The sequence below is a fragment of the Dermacentor andersoni genome, chromosome 4, assembly GCF_023375885.2.
Source record: "Dermacentor andersoni chromosome 4, qqDerAnde1_hic_scaffold, whole genome shotgun sequence".
Classification (NCBI taxonomy): Eukaryota; Metazoa; Arthropoda; class Arachnida; order Ixodida; family Ixodidae; genus Dermacentor; species Dermacentor andersoni.
This window is the reverse complement of record NC_092817.1, coordinates 60,599,720-60,624,841: the sequence shown is the minus strand read 5'-3', so window position 1 is coordinate 60,624,841 and position 25,122 is coordinate 60,599,720. Positions and strand designations below refer to the sequence as shown.

The following is a 25,122-nucleotide window of genomic DNA, read 5'->3' as shown; positions in this document are numbered from 1 at the left end:
TGGTATCATTTGCATTAGTACACAAAGACGCATCTTTAATCATATAAATATGCGTTCATAAACTCGAATATGGTTCATAAAACTCGTATAACTTGTGGCAAAGTCAGGCCTCAATCCGGCAGTAACAGGTGCTTTATTTCCAAGTGAAGTCGTTGCAAGTCATCATTTAGCCCCATGCCACGCCGGTGGAGGCACCGTATAGAACGGATGGTTCTTGTAACCAGCGATCACAAAAATCCCTTTAATATAGCATGTATAAAACTAATGCCCTTAGCAGAACGGAGCGAAAATGGTAAAACGAGATTGTGACAACATATCCAAGACGAGGTTTCCTGCAGACCATTCAACGAGGTTAGCCGTTTTATGCTCCACGGGCGTGCTGTTAGACGGAGTAAATCAACGACACGCGAGGCCTGCAATTACGCTCACTATATAGCCTACTGCGCCAGGTGAATGAATCATACGCGTACAGCGTATAATGGTCTATTAGTATCCGAGGAAAAAAAATTTTCTAGAGAGTGTGCGCTCGTGAGCGATGACAGGCGCTGCTTGAATTAGCGCCGTCGCACCCTCTCGAGGACTTCGGCAAGGTTCTCGTTGCAGATGTCGGGGCAGAGTACAAATCCGTAGTGCGATCCATCCTTCAGCTCGATTACTTTCACTATGTCGGAACCACCTGCAAGTGGGCAAGAGATCGGTGACGTCACGAAGGCACGATTATGTGACAAATACTGTCATGCGCTTTGGCTTAAAACTTCTTCCTTCTCTTTTTTTTTTTTAAATGCAGGTTCAAAGAGCACCGCACGAGATGGAGAATCGTAAAAGTGTTGTCTGCACGACTTTCCAAGGAAAGGAAGTTCGACAACTGTACTTGAATATCTGTTGAGGTGCGCATTATTTGAGTCGTCAATTGGGCATGCAAACAAACACTTTTGCTTCACGAATGTAGGTAATGCCAAGAACCTGGTCGAAGCTGCCTTCCCCGCGCGATGGCTGTGCGATTTCTAGCGCTGTTGTAGACAGGAAAAAACCCAAGATGTCAGTGCAGGCATCCTTACCCCTCCGGAGGAGATGCCCGGCCGAGTCGTATAACCAGGTCCGCTCGGGGTCGCGGCCCAACCTCCGCAGCAATGTGTGGTTGTCTTCCTTTGACAGGAGCTTGTCGTTGTCGCTGATTATCACGAGGGTGGGCATTGCGCGGTTCCGAATTGTGGCCAACTGCTGCTCAACCTGCGAGGATGACGGCAGTGGTATTGATAGATCTAACGGTATAGGACGCCACAGAGTTTCACCACAGCTGCGCACATGAGAGGAGCGGTAATTCGGGTCCCGGAATCGATTTTGTGACCGCTCGGTGAGCAGATAAATTAGTATTTTCACGTCTGCCAACTGTTTATAGCCAGGGTTCTTATTTTTATTTTCCATGATTTCGGCTTCTAGCGCGAAGTGAAACACGGACACAGAAAGGAGCATACAGGACGAGCGCTTTCCACTCTGACAGACCGTCGCGCCTACGGTTCTTGCCTGGTGTTAACAGAGCAAAACGTAGACGGGACACGAGACGAGAAGACGACACCACAAGCGCTTGTGGTGTTGTCTTACTAGGCTGGAAAACACTAGGATGGAAAACAAGCCCTATAGCTGCTATTCTAGCGAAATACGGTTCTCGAACAATGGAACCTCCTACTGTATAAGTATGCATGCTTTGCATCATTTGATGCGATCATTTCAAATCTGAAATAATTGCAAGACAATTTTTGCGTGCGCTAGCTTTACCTCGTTGGACTGAGGCCGTAATTAAAGTGCGTCAACTTGCGCCGCAGTAATCACCGGGCTCTGCATAGTGCTATCTGTTGCAACGTAGGTAAAGCTTTAATTATAAGCGTCCTTATCGTATGCAATAAAGTCGATTATAATGGGATCAACTCGTGGCCTAACTGTTTTTTACGAAAGCGTTGCTACAAGTTTCGGCCTGCTTTCGGTAGATTCCAACAGGTCTCTTTTCTAATGCGAATTGATGCACCTCAATCACAATCAAAATTTAAATTCCAACAGTTGTGACAGAATGCAATTAATATCAGGGGTTCAGAAGTACGCTGAAACACTTAAACAATAAAAAAACAAGAAAGCTTGTTCCATGCTGCCACGTCCAGCAGGTCTCGGCGGCTCTTGAAAGACAAAGGCCGAGCGAAACCGACGGAACGTTGCCCCTCAGGGCTGTTAAGAATGGCGAGCTGCAAGGAAAAATTGCCACCCAATTACGACTGGGGGACAAGGCGCGCATCCCCCACTCTCCGTCGCTGCAGCTAGACTGCGTTCGAAGAAGCGGGCTTTGTGCTGAAAACCACCTCCATCCACGAGCCCCATCTCCGTTGTGACGAAACGGGTTCGACGGACGAACTATTGTGCCCGAGGTCCCCAGCGCGAACCTGATTTTGCTACGCATGAGCAAGCCGCGGCGGGACAACGAGCTACCCAGAATATCTCCGAGCTTCCCGGAACGACTCCCCTCTATCGTCGGCTCCAGTCCTTCGCACCTCTGTGTTTGCGTGTGTGTTTGCGTCACCTTGTAGCGGGAGGCGGCTAGTTTTGCGATGACGAAACGAACATTCGCTGTCTTGTATCGCCGAAGGACCGAGCGTTTAAAAACGGCTGTTGGGCGGAGGCTCGACACACTTCTCTCGTGCAGTCAGGTTGGACTGACACACTTTCTCTTGAGCAGTCAGGTTGGACTGACACTCTTTTTCTTAAGCAGTCATGTTAGACTGATTTAATTTCTGTAAATAAACCCATTTTCCTCGTTCTCGATGAGAAGCAGTTCTTCCCTTCATCAACGTCCTCAGCGTGTTTAAGTTGGACGACGGCATGGGCCAGCTACCTTCGAATTCATGCCGGACTCCAATCTTGGCAACGGATCTCGAGCGATGGGATTGAGCCCCCAATCCTGACAACTGGCTGACAGCGGTGAGATGGACTTTGCGACATGGTGCTGTATCTTCGGTGAGTGCTTGATTCTTGCTTTGACTCTCTAGGCTTCATTTTGTGGTTGTTCTGTTTAGAACTGTAGGGAAGCTAGATTGTTGTGTGTTAGCTAGGTTGTATTTTCCTAGGTAGATTTAGAGAGCAGAATCAAGGCAGTAAAGCAGCAGTCATGGGGTTAAGAACACTGCTGAGAGACGAGTTGTTGATTGTTTGTGAGGAACTGGGCCTAGATGTACGCGAGGAAATGCTAAGATCAGAATTATTGCATATCATTTCCGAACAGGCCAGTGAGGAAGATATTGAAATGGGATTGGAACTTCTCAAAGAAAGAGCAGAACGGGAAAGAGAAAGAGCAGAACGGGAAAAAGAAAGAGAGGAACGCGAGTTAAGAAAAATGCAACTTGAACTTGAAAGCAAACGTTTGGAGTTGTCTCAAGAAAGTGAAGGCGCTCTGGGACGATCAAGTGAGGCAGAATCGTACCGCATGGACAGGCTATTAAAGCCATTTGAGGTCGGGACCGACATAGGCTTGTTCCTAAGCAATTTTGAAAGGACTTGCGAAAAGATGAACTTCGGCCCGAATACATGGCCACAGCGGTTGCTGTCTATGTTGCCGTGTGAGGCGGCGGAAGTAATCGCCAGACTGAGTGCACAGGATGCATATGATTATGCAAAAGTTAAGGCTAGTCTCCTGAAGAAATACCGCCTTTCAGCCGAAGCTTTTCGGCAAAGGTTTAGGTGCACAGGCAAGAAAGATAGCGAGGGATATCCGGAGTTTGCATATAGCTTAAAGGCCAACCTAGTCGAGTGGCTTAAAAGCGCGGAAGCGTACGACAGCAGAGACATGATCATTGAATGCATGTGTCTAGAACAGTTTTACAAAACCATCCCCCAAGCTGTGAAACTGTGGATGCAAGACAGAGGTAATGTAAACACTGTGGAAAGGGCGGCTGAATTAGCCGAAGAGTACGCAACCCGTAGAAAGTTGAACGCCGAGGAGGGAAACTGGGACGGTCGAAATGGACCGCGGAAACCAGTTCCGTTCAAAAAGGGTGCGCAGACTAGACGATCGGAGCCTGTAGACATGGCGGAAAAGCCCGCAGAAAAGAGCGAGGAGAAACTTAACGGAGAAACCGCACAAAAAGAACAGAAAAGAAAATTCGAATCTTTTAGACCAATGCGCTGTTACAAATGCCACAAACTGGGACATATAGCTGTAAACTGCGAGAAGACTAGCGTAGTTTTCTCCTACGTGGAGGAAAAGGATGAGAATATGGAACTTTTAAGTCCATATTTTCACGACCTGCAAGTAAATGGAAAACCATGCGGAGTGCTAAGAGACAGTGCCGCCACGATGGACATTGTCCATCCGTCTTACGTGACGGTAGATGACTTCACCGGAGAAGTAGCATGGATAAAACAGGTTGTAGAAGAACACAGCGTGTGTCTGCCCATGGCCATAGTCAAAATCAATGGACCATTCGGGGAGCTAGAGACTGAGGCTGCAGTTTCCAAATCTTTGTCACTGCAGTATCCTTACATCTTTTCGAATCGTTCGAATCAGTTACTGTGTGACAAAGGGCTCAAACTGGGAGAGGGCATAGTACAAGCATTGACCCGAGGCCAAGCTCGTAAGATCGCGGCGCTTTCGGTGGAAAATGCACACGCTCCTCCAGCGGAAGCAGAAAAGGGGATAAGTTCAATACCCGAATCCGAGCTAGGCCCGAGGGACAAAAGAACAGTTCAGGAGAGCCTGCCAGCTGACCAGCTCAATGAGAGCGTAGCACTTGAGTGTCAAAGTTCTAGCCTGCAGGAAGAGCAAGCTGACGCACTCACAAGCGAGACAGGGTCGTTATTATCACCGGCCTCAAAGAACTTTGATCAGCTCTTACGTGTGGATAAAGAGTCACTGGCAGCTGAGCAAAAGAATGATGAGAGCTTAGCTAAATTACATGACACAGCTAAAGAAGGCATTGCTAGGCGCAATGTGACGATACATGAGAGAGAAGGAATGTGCTTGTTTAGTTTGGGCCGCACAGAAGCTGTCGTGTTACTTGTACGGAGCGAAGTTCATCTTCGAGACCGACCACTGTCCTCTGACGTGGCTCAATCAAATGTCACACAAAAATGGCCGCTTGCTCCGATGGAGCCTCACTCTCCAAGAGTACAACTTCTCCGTTAGATATAAGAAGGGAAAGTTGCATAGCAATGCGGATGGTTTGAGCAGGCTCATTTGAATTCTGCGTTTGAGGGTCCCGCCTAAATTTTAGGGTTACTAGTGCTAATTTTATTAAGCGAAGAAGATCCCCCCTCATTTAGCAGGATTCCATCCATGATTGCTGAATTCGTCAGCAGGAATTTGCTTCAGAAATTGGCATAGCGAAATGCAGCATTTTTTGTTTCTGCACTTCTGTTGTTTTTTTTTTTTTTTAAGCCTAGCGAGTCTAAAGTGAGAGCCAATGCACGTCATCTCGGCGCAGAGCCGTGTTGTGGGGTTCATTTTGCAGTTGCCTGTCCTTGTTGGATGTTTTGGGGCGGTGACATCAATACACAAGTGGTCGCTGCGAGCCAAGACATCAATCCCCCCCTGACCACCTGCCGTTCTCTTCCTGCCTAGCGGTTGTCAGCGCTAGACAGTCGAGATTTTTCGGGCCATGGAGGCGCTGTTAAGAATGGCGAGCTGCAAGGAAAAATTGCCACCCAATTACGACTGGGGGACAAGGCGCGCATCCCCCACTCTCCGTCGCTGCAGCTAGACTGCGTTCGAAGAAGCGGGCTTTGTGCTGAAAACCACCTCCATCCACGAGCCCCATCTCCGTTGTGACGAAACGGGTTCGACGGACGAACTATTGTGCCCGAGGTCCCCAGCGCGAACCTGATTTTGCTACGCATGAGCAAGCCGCGGCGGGACAACGAGCTACCCAGAATGTCTCCGAGCTTCCCGGAACGACTCCCCTCTATCGTCGGCTCCAGTCCTTCGCACCTGTGTGTTTGCGTGTGTGTGTGCGTCACCTTGTCGCGGGAGGCGGCTAGTTTTGCGATGACGAAACGAACATTCGCTGTCTTGTATCGCCGAAGGACCGAGCGTTTAAAAACGGCTGTTGGGCGGAGGCTCGACACACTTCTCTCGTGCAGTCAGGTTGGACTGACACACTTTCTCTTGAGCAGTCAGGTTGGACTGACACTCTTTTTCTTAAGCAGTCATGTTAGACTGATTTAATTTCTGTAAATAAACCCATTTTCCTCGTTCTCGATGAGAAGCAGTTCTTCCCTTCATCAACGTCCTCAGCGTGTTTAAGTTGGACGACGGCATGGGCCAGCTACCTTCGAATTCATGCCGGACTCCAATCTTGGCAACGGATCTCGAGCGATGGGATTGAGCCCCCAATCCTGACAGGGCGACCGACCGCGGGAGTAACACGCGCTGGAGTTGAGTAGAGACCACCCGCTGAGAAGACGTCAGGGCCCGCGTGGCGGCGCCATTTGGTCATGGTGTCGTTCTGCAGGCGACTAAATAAAGTTGTTTCTCTCTCTCTCTTTCGCTTTGAAAAATTACTTCGCTGCTAAAGACTACGGCAGTGAGGCTCCACCTGAAAATTGTCTATTTTTCTCTAATAGACTGCCATATGACGTCGCAAAGTAACCTTAAAGCGCTTTTGGTAGGCCATTCATCTTGCAGAATTTCGTTTCGAGCTAGTTGGTCATAATTCAAGAAAACTTGCGGCACAACCTATACGACAACCGACAACACAACGAAAGGACCGGCATCTGTAATCAGCGCGCTTAACTTCTTTGAAGCATTCATATTGGTTAATCAAACAGTCCTTTTGCACGCGCACTTTTAAAGACACTTGAAACCACGTACTAGTAACACGCCCGAGCCGTATTGGCTCATTTGCGGAAGCTTTTCGGTAGCGTGCATGTGTATATGGTTTTACATGGCTCTCATTGGAAAGCCTTCCAGTTCCTGTCCCTGACTGCAGATGTCCTGAACATTGCGTTATGTTGTAATATTTTTCTTTATGTTGTAATATTTGTTGTATACCTTTCTTGACTGACCAGTTTAACCATTCAGTCATGAACTGTTCTACATTTCTCCCATCTGGTATCGCTAAAGTTATCGGCACACTGAAAAACCAATCTTCAATAGCTACTGATGGCATTAATTCCAGTTGGGTAAAATACGCTCAATACACCTTTAATACAATTCCAATGCTTATTTTCCAGCCAGTCATAAGCGGCAATGTTCTTTTCGACTAGCGCTTTGGTAAGATAGTAACCATCTGCAAGAAAAGTGATCGTTTATGCTCTAGCAATTATTCACAACTTTCAATTACCGGCCTTTGCTCGAAAATTATGGACACGTTTACTCTCACATCGTCATTTATCTCTCCCTCTCATCCATAAATTTATTTCCCCCGAATCAACGCGGCCTACAATGCTACAGTTGTCCCGGTTGTTTGTTGAAGGAGTGTCATGGGCACACTTGTGACACAAGTCATTCTTTTTTCCCCTAGATTTCTCACAAAGTCCAGTCGCATGTAATAGAACTCACGCGAGAGCGTTGGAGACCGGAGTGACCTACTTCAGATGGGTCCTTTTTCCGGCTATCGGGTTCGGCGTACTCTACAATAAGAATATTATACTCCCAGGTCTATTCTAATAAGCCTCGCATACTGAGACTGCATCTTGAAGCGTGTTAGTGGCCGTATTCACGAAGACATTCGAGTCACCTGGCCTTTACCAGTCGGAACCTTACCGCCGAGCTTTTTTTCTTTCAATGTTGAGTATTCAATATTGAAAAGGGGTGGTGACAGCACACTTGAGGATACTACTGAAGTTTTTATGCAACTGTAACGCCACTAGATGCTTCACTTTGTACTCGATATTGTCTGCGACGAGCGCGCGGTCACATTATACTGCGGCCACGTGTAACAATTTAATTTTCGATGTCACCCTGACTCTCAAGTTACACATGCGCCACTAATCTTGCAAACGTCTCTGGCTGGCGTTCGCCGCGCCAATGTTTAGTCTCAGTTTTTTAAAGGCTGTATAGAGCTTCGTGGAGACGGACAAAATATACTTCTAGGTGTATACTCTGGCATTCTAACAGGATATCAGCGAGTGCCTCCGCAACATTTTTGCACGCTGCCCAGAAGTCACGGTTATGGTTGGTTGGTTGCTTGTGTAGAATTGCCTATAGCGTTTAGCACAGATTACTTATTGATCTGGAATACTCGAAGAGATGTACAGTACCTAAACTGTAAATCAGTACAGAAATAACTGACTAAACAACAATATTTCACTAATGAACTTTTCAGCTAAATACTTTAGCTCGCATGTTGCAATACACGAACCAAAAAAAAAAAAAAATGAAGCACTGCGTATTCGCAAACCCGATGTTCCTCGTATCCGGTGCACGAGTGGTAGGCGAAGAATACGTCGTGCGGCTGGCCCCTAGTTGGGTGCCTGCTCAACGACATGACCGCTTGGAAGAGGGGCATGATGATGGACGCCCCGTGTCGACTCTTCATCGCCCATCTAACTGCAGGATTGAAGAGCAGAGGGTTGCTGGAGCCCCTGCGTATAGGTGAAACGCGGAGTCGGCTCGTTGAGTTGTGCCGACTGCGACCCGTCTTGCACACATCGTATGAAAAGAGATAGGCATAGATCATCCACTAGCTTTTGTCTTTTATTCTGTCATGGAAGAGTCCCACGCAACGAGTGTAAAGCCTTCGGAAACGGCCCACCCATTCTTGCGAGCAGCTAGCTCAAAGGTCAACCCATTCACTCCTCCCCGGTCAGTGCGCGTAGTAAGATGAACGCATGGCCATCGTGCTCTCTACGTGAAGAAGTACTTAAGAATCGTAGCAAGTTAGGCCAGCTCATAAGGTTGCACGTGTACATACAGCGCGAACGCTACTCTACAATACTAGCAAAAAAGTTCCAGTCGTGAAGAATTTCGCCTGTACAGGCGCACGCTTGAAGCTCGCAAACAAGCAGGATTGCCGCATCCGATTGGATGCGCTGACCTGAAGTGTCGCGTTGCGATGGGCATAAGCAGGGCCAAGGACTTCACATCAATCTCGGTTTCCTCGGCCACCAGCTGCACCGCGGGTGTACTTCCGGTGCTGTGGCTGACCAGCATGTCGATCCTGCACAGGAGCGCCCCACGAATGCGCATGCGTGGATTCAGCAAACGGCACCCGCTAGAGTTCCGGGAAAGAGAAAAACTGTGCCGATTTTCGCTTGAGTTTCACAAATATAAAATATTTATTGGTGCCTTATTGCGGTGTTTAGAGTAGTTGTCAATAAGCAACCGCGCGGTGTTCTTTGTCGGCAGAGGTAAAAGAGGTCGTCGCTCTTCATAGTACTCACTTCTTGATGTCAAGTTTCTTGAGGAAATCGACGACTAGACTGGTTTTTTCGTCGCAGCTATGCCACCAGTAGCCGGTCTCCAAGCTGAACGCAAAGTCTGGTGCGAAAACGAAAGAAAAGGCTACGTATTAAGTAGAGTCGCAAGCGTCAAATTGAGAGCGTTCAAACGAGTCGGATGTTTACCTCCCACGCATACTAGTCGTTACGAAGAATTGGGAAAAGGTAAAGAAATGTGTAAGAGCTCGAGTGCTTAATAGAGCAGAATAGAAATAGAGCGAAGCTGCAACACCGGACATAAAGAATGTTTCTCCCTTCAAGTGACCACAAAACATGGCGAACAGTGCAGACGACAGGACATTAGGTATACAAACAGGACAGATACGTTGTTTGTACATCTCCTTCTCCTTTCGTCTGCGCTGTCAAACAGACTAGGCTACGTTGAAGCGCCTGCGCTAATTTTCTTTTATTGTTCTTTTAGCCTGTTAAAATCGTTATCCCTAATCGTCTCATACCATTTGTACATCTGTACGAGTTCAAAGAATCAGTTACGTAGTCCCGTGCCAGTTATGGAATACTTGCACCGTAGCACTGCGGCTCCTGAAGTCTAGCAAAGGTCCCTCGATAGACTCCGCGGGGATCCGCACCATTGACACACTTAATGAGGAGCGTAGTGCGCCTTCGAAAGAGCCTCCGGAAGCGTTGCGTGATACATTTTTGTACGTCTACGCGAAGCTGAATTCGTGGCTCTGGTCTGGATCTACAGATGGTTTTTTCTTTTTTCAAAAAATTTCTCGATTATTAAGTGTCAAAACCACGTTCTCATTAGGAGGCACGTCGTGGTGAGGGAGTGCGGATTAATTTTGACCACATGGAATTCTTCAACGTGCACCCAATGCACGATACACGAGCGTTTATTGCATTTAGCTCCCATCGAAATGAAGCCGCCGAAGCAGGGATTCGATCGCGTGAGCTCGTGCTTAGCGGCGCAACAACAAAGCCACTAAGCAACTACGGCGGGTTTTAGGTTGTAAATGGTTCTGTTAGACGCACTGAAGTGATTTACCTTGCTGTGGCCGGAATTTTTGCTGCCGGTGAGGCGGACGGAGCTCCCAGAGCTATGTGTGGGCGCACGTGTTTGAGCCTACAATCAGCCTGGGAGGTCAGTTGTGGATTTCTAGAAATTCATTTCACTGATGTGCCCCCGCTGCAATATTCTCCCTGTAATTCTAAGTGGCGATATAGCAGCAACGAGTAGTTAACAATGCACGAAGATCGTTACAGCGTATGTGTTGTTCTGCAACTGAATAAGTTACGCTGTTTACTTTTACAAGCATTCAAATCGTTATCTGTACATTCACTGCCCAATTTTCTCGTTTGCTGGCCGCGGTTTCCGTCCCCGAATGAAATAGTCTTGGTTAGTAGCAACAGGATACCGAGCAGTGTGAGCTACGTACTTGCTCTATAGGTCGAGCATGGCATGCCATGTGCGTTGTCTTATTGCTGCGTTAGCCCTTCGTTTTTTTTTTTTTTTTTGCTAATGAAGGCGGCGAAATCGGCAGATTGACCACTCCAGACAAGTTCGGGCCGTCTTCTACGACGCACTCACCCATTTTATAGAAATTGCGTCCCCACAAATAGCCGCCATGTTCTTTTTACGCGATCGCCTTTGGGTATTACCGATGCACAGGGAAAAGAATGCCCAAGCACAAAGCTTATGTATCATGCTGTATCATGCATGCTGGACTACACTGACCGCTTCGTTGAATCACGCCATCGGTCTGATACAGGAGGCCAACGTAAGTATAGCACAGAACGACGCGATGCCTTTGCCAGACGCAAATTATCTAACGCTTGGCACTTAGACGCTTTGGGGTTGCAATGGGTTGGTCATTCCCCACGCCAAGCGATCAGATAGAACATTTTCCAATTCACGCGGGCAATTCACAAACGCTGTTGCTCTTCGTCGAGTGGAAAACGATGCAGCCCAACTAGTTCACACGCACACTATTTCTGCTCTACCTTCTGTTGCGCCCAAGGGCTACACAGTCGTTTCGCGACGACCTTCTGGGAACTGACATCACGTAAATGTTTTGGAGAACGAGCTAAATCATTCAAATCGTTCCGTGGCACGCGACGTCAACACACTCAAGCAGCAACGCACCGGTTCGCACAAGACAAAGAGTACGAAAGCCTCGCAGACTGCCCTTTCCTCCTCGACCGTTGAAGATGCCTATAGTCGGAAAGATTGAGTGCTGCTATTGAGCAGGTCATGTCACTCCGAAACCTTCAACTGAATTTGGCATTATCGTCGTTTTTTTTTTTTTTTTTTGCACGTGTTCTCTTCCCGATTGATCGTGTAATGCAGACGATGCAGACTGTAGACGTGTAATGCAGACTAAACGCAGAACGCAGTCCTGGCAGTTGCACATAAAACAAGTTTTAGTTGATGTGGCTCAGACCCTGACGTTTGTTCTGCGATTACACTTTTGCAGAAAGTTGTCAGGAGGGTCCGTGAATGACAAGGTGTCCATGAGGGTTTATGACGATTGAATGTTCCACTGTGTCAGCGTTTTTGCGGTTTATTCCACTCGCTGTGCATCAGCCGCGATCCAGGGCGCCCACCCAACGCTTCCCCATCTCATCGCAGACGGACGCATGATTCACTCTTAACCTCGCTCCGCTTCGATTCCTGCTACAAGTGACAAATATTTGTGAAAGGAACGGTGTTCAACACGAAATTACAAAATATATGGAACAGTGTTTAATATCGTAACATTCTTACTTCCTTAATTGTCATAATAAATATGCAGAACTATGCTACAGTGAAATATTCATTTTTATCCGGAACGCTGTTCCAGATACCTGTATCTATTATCTAACATTCTTGCACATACCTGTGTCTGGAACCATGCGTTTAAGCATCGTCCAACATACGCTTTGGATACTTAACCATGGGACGATTCGCATCACGAGCGGTGGTTGGTGAGGCGGCAGTGACTGCCTGAGTGAGGTGTGGGCCAAAGAAGAGCATTGTAAGACGGCCATTTCTTTTGCGCAGGCCAAGGACTGACGGCAGCGTGATCAAAGCTTTGTAACATCACGTTCTGCAGCTGCAGGTGGCTTGTATACGCACGGAGCCGCGTGGCGTGCGATGCACGTAGCCACTGAAGGTGGGAATCAGTTTTGTTTTTTACAACGAACCTGTTTATGCGGACCCTGCGCCCTCGTTGTCGGACTTCTCAAAAAAAAGGGGCCACGTGACATAGTGGGAGAGGAAAAGAAGTGCTCAACAGTGAGAATGCTATCTCATACGCGAATCTTATTCGGTTGTCACACGGTGCATTTTCGGCAATTGAGCCAGATCGGCATCGAATTTATCGCCGTTTGATTCCACCCTGCCGCGAAAGAAGCAAATGTTATGCTGGCGGTTTGTGGCCAAAGAACAGTGCCCAGCGATTGAAACGCGATACTAGGAGCGCGTGGCTGCCGGCACTCCTTGCTGGCGCAAGAAGTGCAATCGTCAAAACGATTACAGCGCCCGCATCTCCAGTGGTGGGCCTTGCGCCCAATATAAGGAGCTTTGGATTAGTGGTTCCGTACATACCATCCCAGCTGCAGCTATGAGAAAACCATGAGTAGCGCGTACTCGGGAGGAAGAAGGTGCCTACCGCGAGCTAAGGTTTGTTCGTGAACGTCGTCGTAGGGCCTGCCTCAAGCGTGCGCAATAAAAAAAATAATAAAGCACTTCTAAAGAATGCTCACCACGCGAAGCGCGCAATAGCGAAAACGAGGTGAAAGAATATTTACAATATAGACTGCTTGCGAAGATTGAATTGCCCAGTGTAACACTCGGCGTAGGTATCGCAGCTTCGATGTTCGACCATCTTCACACACTGGAAGGGGCGGTGATTTTTTTATTTTTATTTCTTCCTTCGTGCACTCAGTGCTCGCACGGTTGCACGTGCGCAGCTTCTATACGCGCGTGCGACTGAAGCTATCCGGTTAAAGCGAGACCCATGCGTGGCCTTACAGACCCTTTCCCATCGTCGGAAAAGCTGTGTACCTGCAATATGGCCACAGAAGATCTCCTGTCGCACCTTATCGTAGTTGTTTTCCCCGTTAAATATACAGTTCGTCCCGTACAATGTTACAGAAGATATGCTCTCCCGATGTTCAAACAGAAAACGCGCTACACGTCTCGAGCCCACATGCATAATTTCTTGTGCATTTATCTCTGAAACATATCTTAAATCTAGTGGCTAGCTCCACAGAGGGTGCTGGTAGGCGAGACATCCTAACGCGGCGGGCAACTACGGCCTGTCGCTCTTTCTTGCCCGCTGAACTCAGTAGTACAGCTGCAGAAAGCGGAAGCGTTCCAATGCCACTGTTCTGTCAAGCGGTAAGCAGGCTTACTGGGCCAGTTGAAGCAAAGAACGTCCACACCGTTCTGGTCGAGGAAAGGGATGTTGTAGCTGAAGTCCTGGTACTGTCCCGGCGCCCCCGTGAGCAGCACGGACAGCGGTCGCTCTGTCCGGTCTCCGCGCTCGATGCGGTCCAGCCCAGTGTGGATATACACAACCGGCACACGAGCGCCCGTGTCGGGTGCCCGCTGGTAGCCGTGGCGACCCTCAGCACGCCATTTCTGCGTCGTGGAAAGTGCAGGTCGTTTTTGCTCTATCTATGGAGGGCTCTAACTACCAGGAGGAAGCATAGTAACAGCTCGCAAGAAAAGGAGTTACCAACATAAATTAGACATAACACAGTGCTGTATGCGCTACGCGCATGAGGGAGCATTGCGTCACTCAGCAAGTCTTCTCAAGCCATCTCTCGGTGAAGCTATCCCCCGCGCCTTTTCTCTCTAAAAACGTCGGCATTATGTGACCCTGCTTGGTGTACTCGGCCCATATGTGCTCGGCTCCCGGCAGCCTATAATTGACGCGCACTTGTTCGGGTCCTTTGCAAACACCCCTATTTGTACGTATCCTGCCGATGTGCTTGGACAACTTTGGTTGTTCATTGGAACGTGTACATTTACTGTCTTCGTTGCAGCATGCGAGTATAGCAGTCGCAGCCGTTGCCTTTTCGGAAGAGCATGCGCCGAGCGCGACTATCGGGGCGGCGGAAGGCACTTAAAGCTTACCGCGACATGATGACGTGTTGGGGCGAGTCTCGGTTTCAAATGGGCTGCGCAATGCTCATCTCGTATAGTCATTTCCTTCCGGCATGGCCCTAGACTATGCGAAAGATACCGAGGTTATAGAAAAAATACGGCAGACCCAAAGCATGTCCCCACTTAAAGCTATAGTTCACATGGCCTCGGGGCATGCGACGTGATGCACTTGACTTGTAGTTGCGTCTTGCGAACGGTGCAGACAGCGAAATCTCCGCTATATTGAAGAAACTTTTAAATAATAGAATACCAAAGATGATGGGAACAAGATGGATGACGCCAAGTCTCAGTGTGTCTCGGTAGGATGGTTACGATGGCACGCACCGATGCGTGCACGCACATGCGCGTCCGACATTATATTTCGCCTTCCCTACGCGCCTTGCGATATTGCGATACTGCAATACTGTCTTTATGCACGCCTTTTATGAAAGTAGTGTTCATCAATGTCTTGAACGACTACTCAGCGAATAGTGCAAAGTCAAAAAAGCAATTTAGAGAGCTAGAAATACGCAATATTTAGTAAATATTTATGTAAAGCAGCAAAGTGATCGCTTCAATTAACTTTAGATTCACATATGCCGAACACAGAGAAGCAGGTTAAAGAGGGAAGGCGAGGAGAGGCAAGGCAGGGAGGTCAACAAGACGAGCGTCCAGTTTGCTACCTTACTCTATTGGTGAGGAAGAGGGACAAAAGAAAAAAGAAGAGATGGAGTGATAACTCTTTTCGGAGAGCGTGGTCAGAGAAGCGCCCGGCTTTCTGGGATGTGCGTCTCGGAGAGGCCTTGTGAACCCCCGTTTAGGCTAGTTGCATCTCAACAGTTCCGATCAATTGCAAGCTTTATTATGACGTTATGCCGAGTGACACACACACACGCACGAGCGCACACGAGCGCACACGAGCGCGCACGAGCGCACACGAGCGCACACGAGCGCACACGAGCGCACACGAGCGCACACGAGCGCACACGAGCGCACACGAGCGCACACGAGCGCGCACGAGCGCGCACGAGCGCGCACGAGCGCACACGAGCGCACACGAGCGCACACGAGCGCACACGAGCGCACACGAGCGCACACACAGGTGAGTGTCCTTCCGAACAACTGGAACAACCGTAGCTGTCGAGGTCAAAAGCGGGAGCACACTTTTATCTATTTTACCAGTAGGCACCCGGCGCCATACTTGAAACTTCCGTATAGACAACATAAAGGGGTATAGCGTCAAAAATACAAGGACAGAAGAGCGGGCACCACAAGCACTGTCAACGTATATTTTGTAAGACTTTCTTTTTGCGTTGTGCTCTTCATCACGAATATGTATCAACTTCCCAAACTTTCCATCTTATAGCTTCCGTAGACACTAGAGGGCGCCACTGTTCCATAGCAGTTTTTGTAAGGAACACTGATATGAACATGACCTCCGAGATCAGATCTCGGAGGCCATTGTACAAGCAGCCAAATACGGCTATCGCTTTTGCAAACATACTAGCCTTGTAGAGGTCACCGCACGTGGCGACCTCGATGCGCCGTTCCTTGTAACGGAGCGGAGGCGCGTCACGCAGCAGCTGTCGAATGATGCTCGTAGTGGGCTTAGCAGCGCCAGTCTGATGAACGCACCGCTGGTGACGCGAGCGCGGATCCCGAGCCACGGCATTGGAGCACAAGCCGTTGCTTTCCGCCGAGGCAACGGGAAGCCAGGCCGCCGCAGAGTGCCGGAGGCGCAATGCGTGTTGTGCAGAGCGCTGGAGGAGGGCCTGCTGGCGTGGTGCGAGCAGAGCGACCCGCACGAGGTGGGACGGCGCAACGCCTGCGTCACGAGACAGGCCAGTTAGATCACTAGAAACGCGAAGTCGGAGCATGACTTGGCGTGGTTCAATAGTCAGTATAGAACTAGCTCAAATATAAGAGCCAGGTACAACTCTTTACAACCGAGGAATCCGTCACAAGCTCCGCCCACACAACCGCACTCCGAAACGGAGTTTCCTCAAACCATTCCTCGCCACGATCATTCATGCGAGGTCAAACTAATCACTTCTCGTACATCTGTACGTCTTCGTTTCGCTGTAGCACTTATATCCTGCATTCATCTAGCTTTATTCTTTTGTTATTGTTTATTTCTTGTAGCAACAAACCACTTCTGTGGCGTATGACCCTTAACCGCCGCGGTAGCCCCGTAGCTATGGCGTTGAGCTGCTGAACACGAGGTCCCGGGTTCGACCCCCGTCTCATTTCGATGGAGGCGCAATGCAAAAGCACTCGTGTTCTTAGATTTAGGTGCACATCAGAAACCTCCGAGCGTTCAACATTAATCCAGAGGCCCCACTACGGCGTGTCTCACAAGGTCGTGGTTTAGGAAGGTAAGATCACGGATTCCTTTTATAGCGAAGCTGTTAGCCTCTCAGTAGTCGCATTCATTCGTGTCCATCCGTGAACAAATTTATCATCATCAGCAATGGCTCATGCCTCCCTAAGCAAGCAAAAATACAATTGTTCATCCCCCTCGTAATGCAGAGGCTACAAGCACTCGGCAAAGTGAAGCAAACAGTGCATACATTCATTGGAGTCACGCATATCGTCATGAGCAATGACTCATACCTCCATAAGCAAGCAAAGAAACTTGCCGCAGCTGGGGAACGACCCCACGTCTTCGCATTACGCGCGTAATGAGCAGGCGTGGGATGGTTCCCCACTTGCGACAAGTTGTTTTTTTTTCATCCACTTTCATTTACATTACTTTATCATTTCTTTAATTAATAAGTACGAATAATTTCCCCCATGTTGTCCTTGGTGTCTGTTTCTTAAAAATTAGATTATGGGGTTTTTCGTGCCAAAACCACTTTCTGATTATGAGGCACGCCGTAGGGGAGGACTCCGGAAATTTTGACCACCTGCGGTTCTTTAACGTGCACCTAAATCTAAGTCCACGGGTGTTTTGGCATTTCGTCCCCATCGAAATGCGGCCGCGGCGGCCGGGATTCGATCCCGCTACCTCGTGCTCAGCAGCCTAACACCATAGCCACTGAGCAACCACGGCGGGTGGTGTCTGTTTGTTGACTTCTTATGATATGGTTCATAAAAATCGGGCGCCTCGGGTAACCTCCTTTCTTCTCGTTCGTATGAGTTCCCTCGAATTTTTGGATACACTTTTAAGAATTACAATATCTTATTTTATTGTCTTCCGTGGCCATTACCGCATTAATTTCTCCTTGGCTTATCGTTAGCGAAGTAAATGCGCCACCTGTATCCAATGGGAACAGTGAGGACGACAGCCTCCGACGCTCGCAGCTACTGCAGCGTAGGGTTGCAGCGGCAATCTCGAGCAGGTCGATGTAGCGGAAACTTCTAGCAGCATTGAGAATCTAGATCACGGCGCGTTGCAAAACACATTTACCAGCGCTAGCGGGCAAGAGGTATCACTGAGGTGGCACAAATTAGGACAAATGCGCGCTTTATTCAAGTACGAAGTGTGTACGCATTACCAAGTGATTCGTCTCTCAGCCGTGATTGTACTTTCATACCATGATTGATTGCTGCCACGAAACCGCTACTTCCATGTATGGCGACAGGAAAGTAAATAAGCCCATACGGTATAACGTCATGTGTGGCGTAACACCGTTCCACTGAGCTCGTCAAGAGTTTTAGACGAAACGAGAAATACGCTTATGGCAATATCAAGTTACATATCTTATATAAATACCTTATATCAATATCAAGATGCAAAGGGGAACATATACGCTTTATAGCGCCCGGTTCAGAGCATCTCCGCCTAAACGGCCTCTCCGCGTGCGCCATTTCCAAACTATTGGGCGTATTAAAATCAAATAAAATGTCTCTTAGAAGGAACATGATTAAGAAATTTTAAAGCTTTAGGTGTTTGCAGGCGCCGTGTCACGTTTTCAAATTTATGTTAATTGCAGTTCTCTATGCTTTTGAGGAGACAAACGCTTGCCGTCTTTTAACTGCCAGTCTTTTCAAAAGAATTTCTTTTTCATAGATAAAGAAACATGATGGATATGATTCAGAGCTGTAGGTGTATTAAAGCACTGTAAAACTTTTCCAAACAGACTTCGCAACCTTGGAACGCTCCTCCAAGCAGTGAATTAAATTTCGGGACAATTATGTGCCCAAACCGTCTTCGGGACTGAGAAGTCTATCTGTTCTATAATAAGTAACGAAACAAAACCAGGCTTGCTCTGAAAATATTTGTATAAAAGTATTTGTATATTTGTTATCTCAAAATGTTTCCGGAAGAGACCGGAGTAGTGCCAGTAAAATATGGCTGCGCGAATTGTTTTTCCATGAAAGCGATGCCTAGAAATATGCGATCGTTCCTAAAGCTCAATTTCTTACGGACACCTCGTGGCTCACTAACCGTGGAGCACTCTACGCTGACTGCACAACAGTGACATGGTCGACAGCCTTTCCCACCTGCATCGTGAATTCGATGTGTGGTGGGCATAATTAAGGACGACGTGGAAAGAAAACGCAACAAATTACTTTAGCCATGGTGATGTTTGTCGCCCAATTAAGCGCACTCTTATTCACCCTTACGTTTCGATAGGAGCGTCAATAGCTCTAGGATATATGCCTCGTTGGACCTTTCAATGATCACCATAGCAGTGGCGAACAGCAGTGACCGTCGAACAGACAACTTACTCGTGTCATGGCTATGGGAGGTGGCAGGTTCTGATCCATGCAGAGAAGAGGGGGCAAAGTCGAGGATGCATTCGTGTACGCTTGCATGTGGCGGCTGCCTCTTACAACAGGACCGTATATACGGTCCAGCCACCGGCGGGGATGTGGCAACGCTTGTGTCGCTCAGGGCATCGATGTCGGGTGTATGGATCCTATTTGGGCCAGATCTGTTGCACAGCTCAGGGGACACAGCTCGGAGCCCGGTCCCGTGAGCCTGCTCTGATGCTCGGAGGCATTACGGGACGCAGGAAGGGGTAATTTGGACGGTGGAAGGTGCGGGCTCTCGTATCCCCATTGGCATTATTTCGCTCGGGCGAGAAAAAACGTGCGGTGCGCTCTGAAAACGACGACTGGGAACTCAACGTCAGTTTTCAAGAGGTCTAGCAAACTTCTGCTTGCGTAACGGCTTTCTTTTTATGTAGAACTCTTACACAGGGAAGGACTGCAAGTCGTTTCTAAGCCTATCCGCAAGGAAATGTTGCAAGCCTGCCACAACGAATATACGTCGGGCCACCTCAGCTATACGTGAGCATTGAGCCGAATCAACGACAAGTATGACTGGCGAAGGCTCGCAAAATATCTGAAGCATTGAAATCAAACGTGGCTTTGACTGGCATCAACGCGAAGTAACCCCGAACAAACCCACCAGAATACCTTTGAAATACCGGAAGCGCCGTTTGATCGAAATGGGATTGACCTTCTGGGTCCACTTCCAATGTCTGTTATTTGAAATAGATGGGTCATCACCGTGATAAGCAGCTCATCCGATGCACGGAAACCAAGACACTCCCGAACGATACAGCAGCTGCAGCGACAAGATTTTTCTTCGAGAACACTGTTCTGAGGCACGCCACGCAATCCGTTATCATAACAGGCCGAGAGACCGTGTTTCAGCTGAGCTGAGGAGGAGTATACTCACGTTGAATGACACGGTGCATAAGACGACGACAGCTCATCAACCACAAACGAATCGGCTTACAGAACTACTCAACAAGACCCTTGTATAGACAGGCTCCGCATGTACGTCAACGCGGAGATCGTCGTGAAATCAGTCTGATCAGAAAGGTGGTAAATGTTTATCTCGATGCTTAGTACGGCGAGTCATCAAAAATAGAATAGCGCAGCATCTCGCTACAGCCATTAAATTTATTTTCGAAAGGAACCTCCCATCACATCCAGATATGTAAACGCAAGGGTTCTGTTGCGCATAAAATGGCGCTATAAGGAAATTGGAAAATTTTACTGCACTGTGGGTCATAAGTTTGTCAGAGAGATGAGCTCCAAGAGCGTACACCTCCCTACCCGCTACATGTGATCAGTACATGAAAACACACAAAGACGACGAGAGAGAAGACGGTCGACGACTTCGTCAAATGTTCTTCCGAGTTTATGCCAGAAATATGAGCTGCACTTTCGGTAACTTTTCTCGCACGTCTGAAAATATACGTACGGCACTTTTTCTTCACAAAGTAATAATCCCACAACAGACGAACGTCTTTGTGGCGAATTGCATTCCCACTCTTTTTTTCTTGTGCCGTAATACTCGTGTTGAAACCCAATTACTTTGAAGAGTAATACTTAGTGAAGAAAACCTTACCTGGTGGCAGCATCATGCTATGAAGTGCTGCAAGATGCGTCTGCGTGTTCCAATCGCGCGGGTGCTGCAAGGCAGAGCGACACGGTCCGAGAATTTCGCCTACGATGTCCTCTGCATTAGAGATTACCCCACACCAGGGACAAGATGCACGCAGTCCAGGTCCGAGAAAAAAAAAAGTTAAACGTTACACATTTCTGGCACGTAAAATCGTTAAAGGTATTATGAAGGCAAGATAAGGTGATCAATAAATGAAGAAGTGCATTGAAATCGTCATTTTTGTTTACCAGAAAGCCGCACGTGAATTTTGTGTCGTTCTAATTCAGTGCACGCTCAGAAGTAGAACCTGATTGCCATGGACAGAGCCCCTGCGGCAAATCGTGTCGGTCAGGTATGCGAATTCACATCAGCAGAGCCAGCGACACCTCGTCGATATACGTCTGTAGGGAAGGATCGCCAGCCTGACTAGCTAGGAGAGTAGCTATAACTAAATGTGACGGCGGTTTATCAAAAGACCTACCGGGTTAATTTCTGCTGAAAATTCAGTAAAATAAATTCAATATCTTTGTGGCGTGTCCAAAAACATCACTTCTGTATACACAGGCGAAGATTTGCGGGAGAGCCTCTGGGATGTGGGCGACCTCTGTAGACATTCGCGTTTTCAAAACGAAAGTTGCACAAGGTCCCATGTGCCTGGTTGCGTCAGAATGCGGAACGAGAGAGTCTCGTTACACACTGTCCCCTTCCGTCGGAGAGGCCGCTTCTTCGAAAAAGGGAATACAAGAGGGTCACAGGGTAAGTAACCAACCTTGTTGATATACGTTTAGGTGCCGAAAAAAGCTACGCGAAAAACAGGACAAGGAAGAACAGAAAAGCGGGAAACTTTATGCTACGTGCGCCGCAGTGATACGGACCACCTGCTGACGACAAACAACTGGCGCCCCACCGTTGCCGATTACGTATTGGTCATTACAAGGGAAGCAACGCAAACCTGCAGTCTTGAGTCATCCTGAGGTTCCTAACAGCGCAACACGAGACACGGACAAAAGGAAGGTAAACTTACCCAACTTACTGCCTTGATAGTCTTGAGTACTTGATGGGCTTAACCTTGAATACAGAGATTGCTGCCAGATTTCTGTCCGTTTTCTTTATACTACAGAACATAAGGATGCAGCGCTCTATAGGCAGCCGTGACAGAGGCTATGTGTGTGACCACTCGGTGTCATGCTATAGTATTGTCTGAGGTTTTTAAGACATTGTGTGTCATTTAACCGTCGTTCGGATCGCCATATAACATAGCGCATCAAATAGTGCACAGTTCTATGGAACAGGGCATGCGACGCACGTGACAGCTGCCACGTGGAAATCATTTGTTCTGTTCCCTCCATGGACCATCTTTCTGCCTAATTCCGTACACAAATCTTCTAGCGTTTTGTGTCTGCAAGCGCGTGCGCGCGAACTTCTGCGCGAGTGGCTCTAACGTTTTTGATGGTGATGATGATATACAGCGTTCAGCGGCGTAAGGGCCAGGTATACGGCCAAAGAGCCTCTGATGTACTCATACATAGGTTGTTCAACAAAGACTGTGGCTGACGCGCTGAAGTTTTTATCCCTGAAAATTAATATTCGGCACATTTATCCCTTTCTGTATGCTCCACGCCTACCATTTCCACAGCGCCTAGATTACATAAGTAATCTTTTGACGCCTACTTTAAAGATCGCCTCCACTGCATTTATGCGCCTGATTACTGTCATGTTCGACGTCAAATCAATGTTTTTTTTTTTGTTTTCTTTTCTAACCATTCCCCAAAGCACCGCAACAACCCACTTACTCGTTTTACAGTCCAGGGCCGCTATCTTGTAGCGATGCCTTATTCTATGCTATTCTTATCATCGACCACACAGGGCCGCCTGATCCCGTTGATAATGTGGGCAGACCGTCGCTCTGACCACTGGCAGAGCGCGAAAAGCCCGAAAAAGCATATAATGGGAAAAGGCATCGCCACAAAATACCGGCCCAGATGTGACACTATCGAACTTATTTAGGTACCTCACGGTACAAAGGAATATTGCTTCGACGTAAAACAAGGTATAGTTGAGACATTGGAGGCGATTTCGAACTATAGTGGTCCAAATGTGGTTTGACTCACGTTATCTAAGACTGGTATATAGAGACGGCGGGACGCGCGTATTTCACTTACTGGGTGATCATATACAAATCGATAAAGGTACCGATTAACAATTTTCAGAAATCACGATTTTGGAGCATCCGCCTCAGTCTTTATTGAAGAGCCCTCGTAGTATGCTTGATATGTGAATATTACTGTTTCAAATAATATCTCTTTTATGTGACGTCCCCCTTACCCAATGCCGCATACGAGACCTGTGAGCCATTTTAAAATAAATAAATAAAATAAATAAATAAATACACTCGCAAAAAACACAGAGTTGCCAGCAAAGCGTATACGGCATACTGTTCAAGAGTTTACTGCCTATCTTTCGTCAAGTGCAAAAGGTGTAGCAAGAATGCAGTGACGTGTTTACGTGCAGTTCGCCAAAACATTTCGTTCCGTCTACCTTGCATACACTTACCTAAAAAAAATTATTTCTAGGGTTAACGTTTCAATACCACGATCTGATTATGAGGCGAGCCCTATTTGGGAGACTACGGATTAATTTTGACCACCTGGGATTTCTTTAACATAAATTTAAGCGCACGAGCGCTCTTGCAGTTCGTCCCCATCGAAACGCGACCGCCGCAGCCGAGGTATCGAACCTGCGACCTCGAGCTTGGCTGCTCGACGCCATAGCCACTGGACGACCGCGGCGGGTGAACACAAGTTCCTCGTTTTCTCATGCAGTGCGCTCAGAGTCGACGCGGGCGGCACAGTGTCATCGGAAGCGTGAATAATAGGTTAAAAGTAAAAGATTATATATACACGAGCACCACGACCTATACAATGACTTTTCTTTAACGTTTTTTTTTTAAGCTCGAAGTCGAATCGCGGCCTGAACAGAAGAAATAACTGTAATAACTTTATGTTGCGCTAGAGCGATAACGATAAGTACAACTGAAACACTGAACGCGAAGTGCACAAGAGTGTTGGTCTATTTCACTGAATGCATCATACGGCGCTTTCCTTTTTAAAAAGAGTTTAGCCATGGCCAGCCTACCTTAATACCCAAAGAACAACTGTTTTCCGATGGTATAGGGGTAAACGCAACCCGTTATAGAAAGGACCGATTTATACGGGATTGACAATGGGTGGAGCGAGAATGGCTACAAATAAGTTAGGAACGTAAGCCATTGCGTCCCCTAATCTAGAGCTTTCAGTTATTTTAGTGCAAACGCAACGTGTCACGGAAACTTAATTAGGCCCCTCGCAGACAGCTGTTTCAGCTTTACAAGCTGAAACAGCTGTCTTCTGGCTGCACAATGACACGCAGAGCTGACTGTCTAAGAATGGCTGAATAAACAGAAATATACTTGAGAGTAACGTCGGAAAAAAAGTGGTAAGCATTACTTGTCGGCGCGCATTCTGTGATCTAAGAGCGAGAAGAAACATAACTCACCGGTAAAATAGTTTAGTCCGCTGATATAGCTCGCGTACGAGTGACCCGCTGAAGTGCTGAAGCTCTGGATGATTGACACCCTTTCGCGGTCATCTGGTTACCTTGCGAACAGTTTGACTGCAGCGCCACCGGTAGTTGCAGCAAGTATGTTGGTAACACGCGGCATCGTTCTTTTCCTTCTTTTTTTTTTTTTTTTTGCACGTAGTAGTGCAGGAATTCAGAACAGGTGGGATGACGTCACGGCGGCGCGACGTTCAGGGAGACCAAAACTCTAAAGCAGCCTGAACAGGCCGGTCGAATTCACGAAAAAGAAATTGCACGATAAATAGTTAATTACCCCTCCCATCTGTGGGTTCTAGCAGCAACACTTTGTCGATCTCGGCGAGATGGACGCGGGAGCTTTGCCTTTTTTGTCGGCGCCGTCGGATGCGTCTGCGTAAACGCCGTGTCTGCACTGATGGGAGAGCGTCTGTTGACCTCGCACTCGTTCATCGTCGGCGCAGCTGCATATGAAAGCGACGTAATTTGTTTTACTTGTAACGAGTGGTGCCACTCGCTTCGTTAAATTACGGGGTTTTCCATGCCGAAACCACCACCTGATTATGAGGCACGCCGTACTGGGGGACTCCGGAAATTTAGACCACCTGCGGTTATTTAACGTGCACCAGATATAAGTACACGGGTGTTTTCGCATTTCGCCCCCATCGAAATGCGGCTCCCGTGAATCCCGTGG

At 47.9% G+C, this 25,122-nt stretch overlaps 1 protein-coding gene across 1 annotated transcript; it reads right to left on the bottom strand.

Annotated features, from left to right (window-relative positions):
- Nucleotides 1-114: 114 nt before the first annotated feature.
- Nucleotides 115-25,122, bottom strand: LOC129386212 (uncharacterized). The gene is made up of 9 exons (XM_055073844.2): nt 24,390-25,122; nt 20,820-20,930; nt 16,018-16,334; nt 13,774-14,002; nt 9,361-9,457; nt 9,015-9,137; nt 8,379-8,562; nt 1,059-1,230; nt 115-676 (listed from the first exon to the last, which is right to left on the bottom strand). Exons 2-9 carry the CDS (start codon nt 20,833-20,835, stop codon nt 555-557), a joined length of 1,260 nt encoding a protein of 419 aa, XP_054929819.1. The 5' UTR covers nt 20,836-20,930; nt 24,390-25,122; the 3' UTR covers nt 115-554.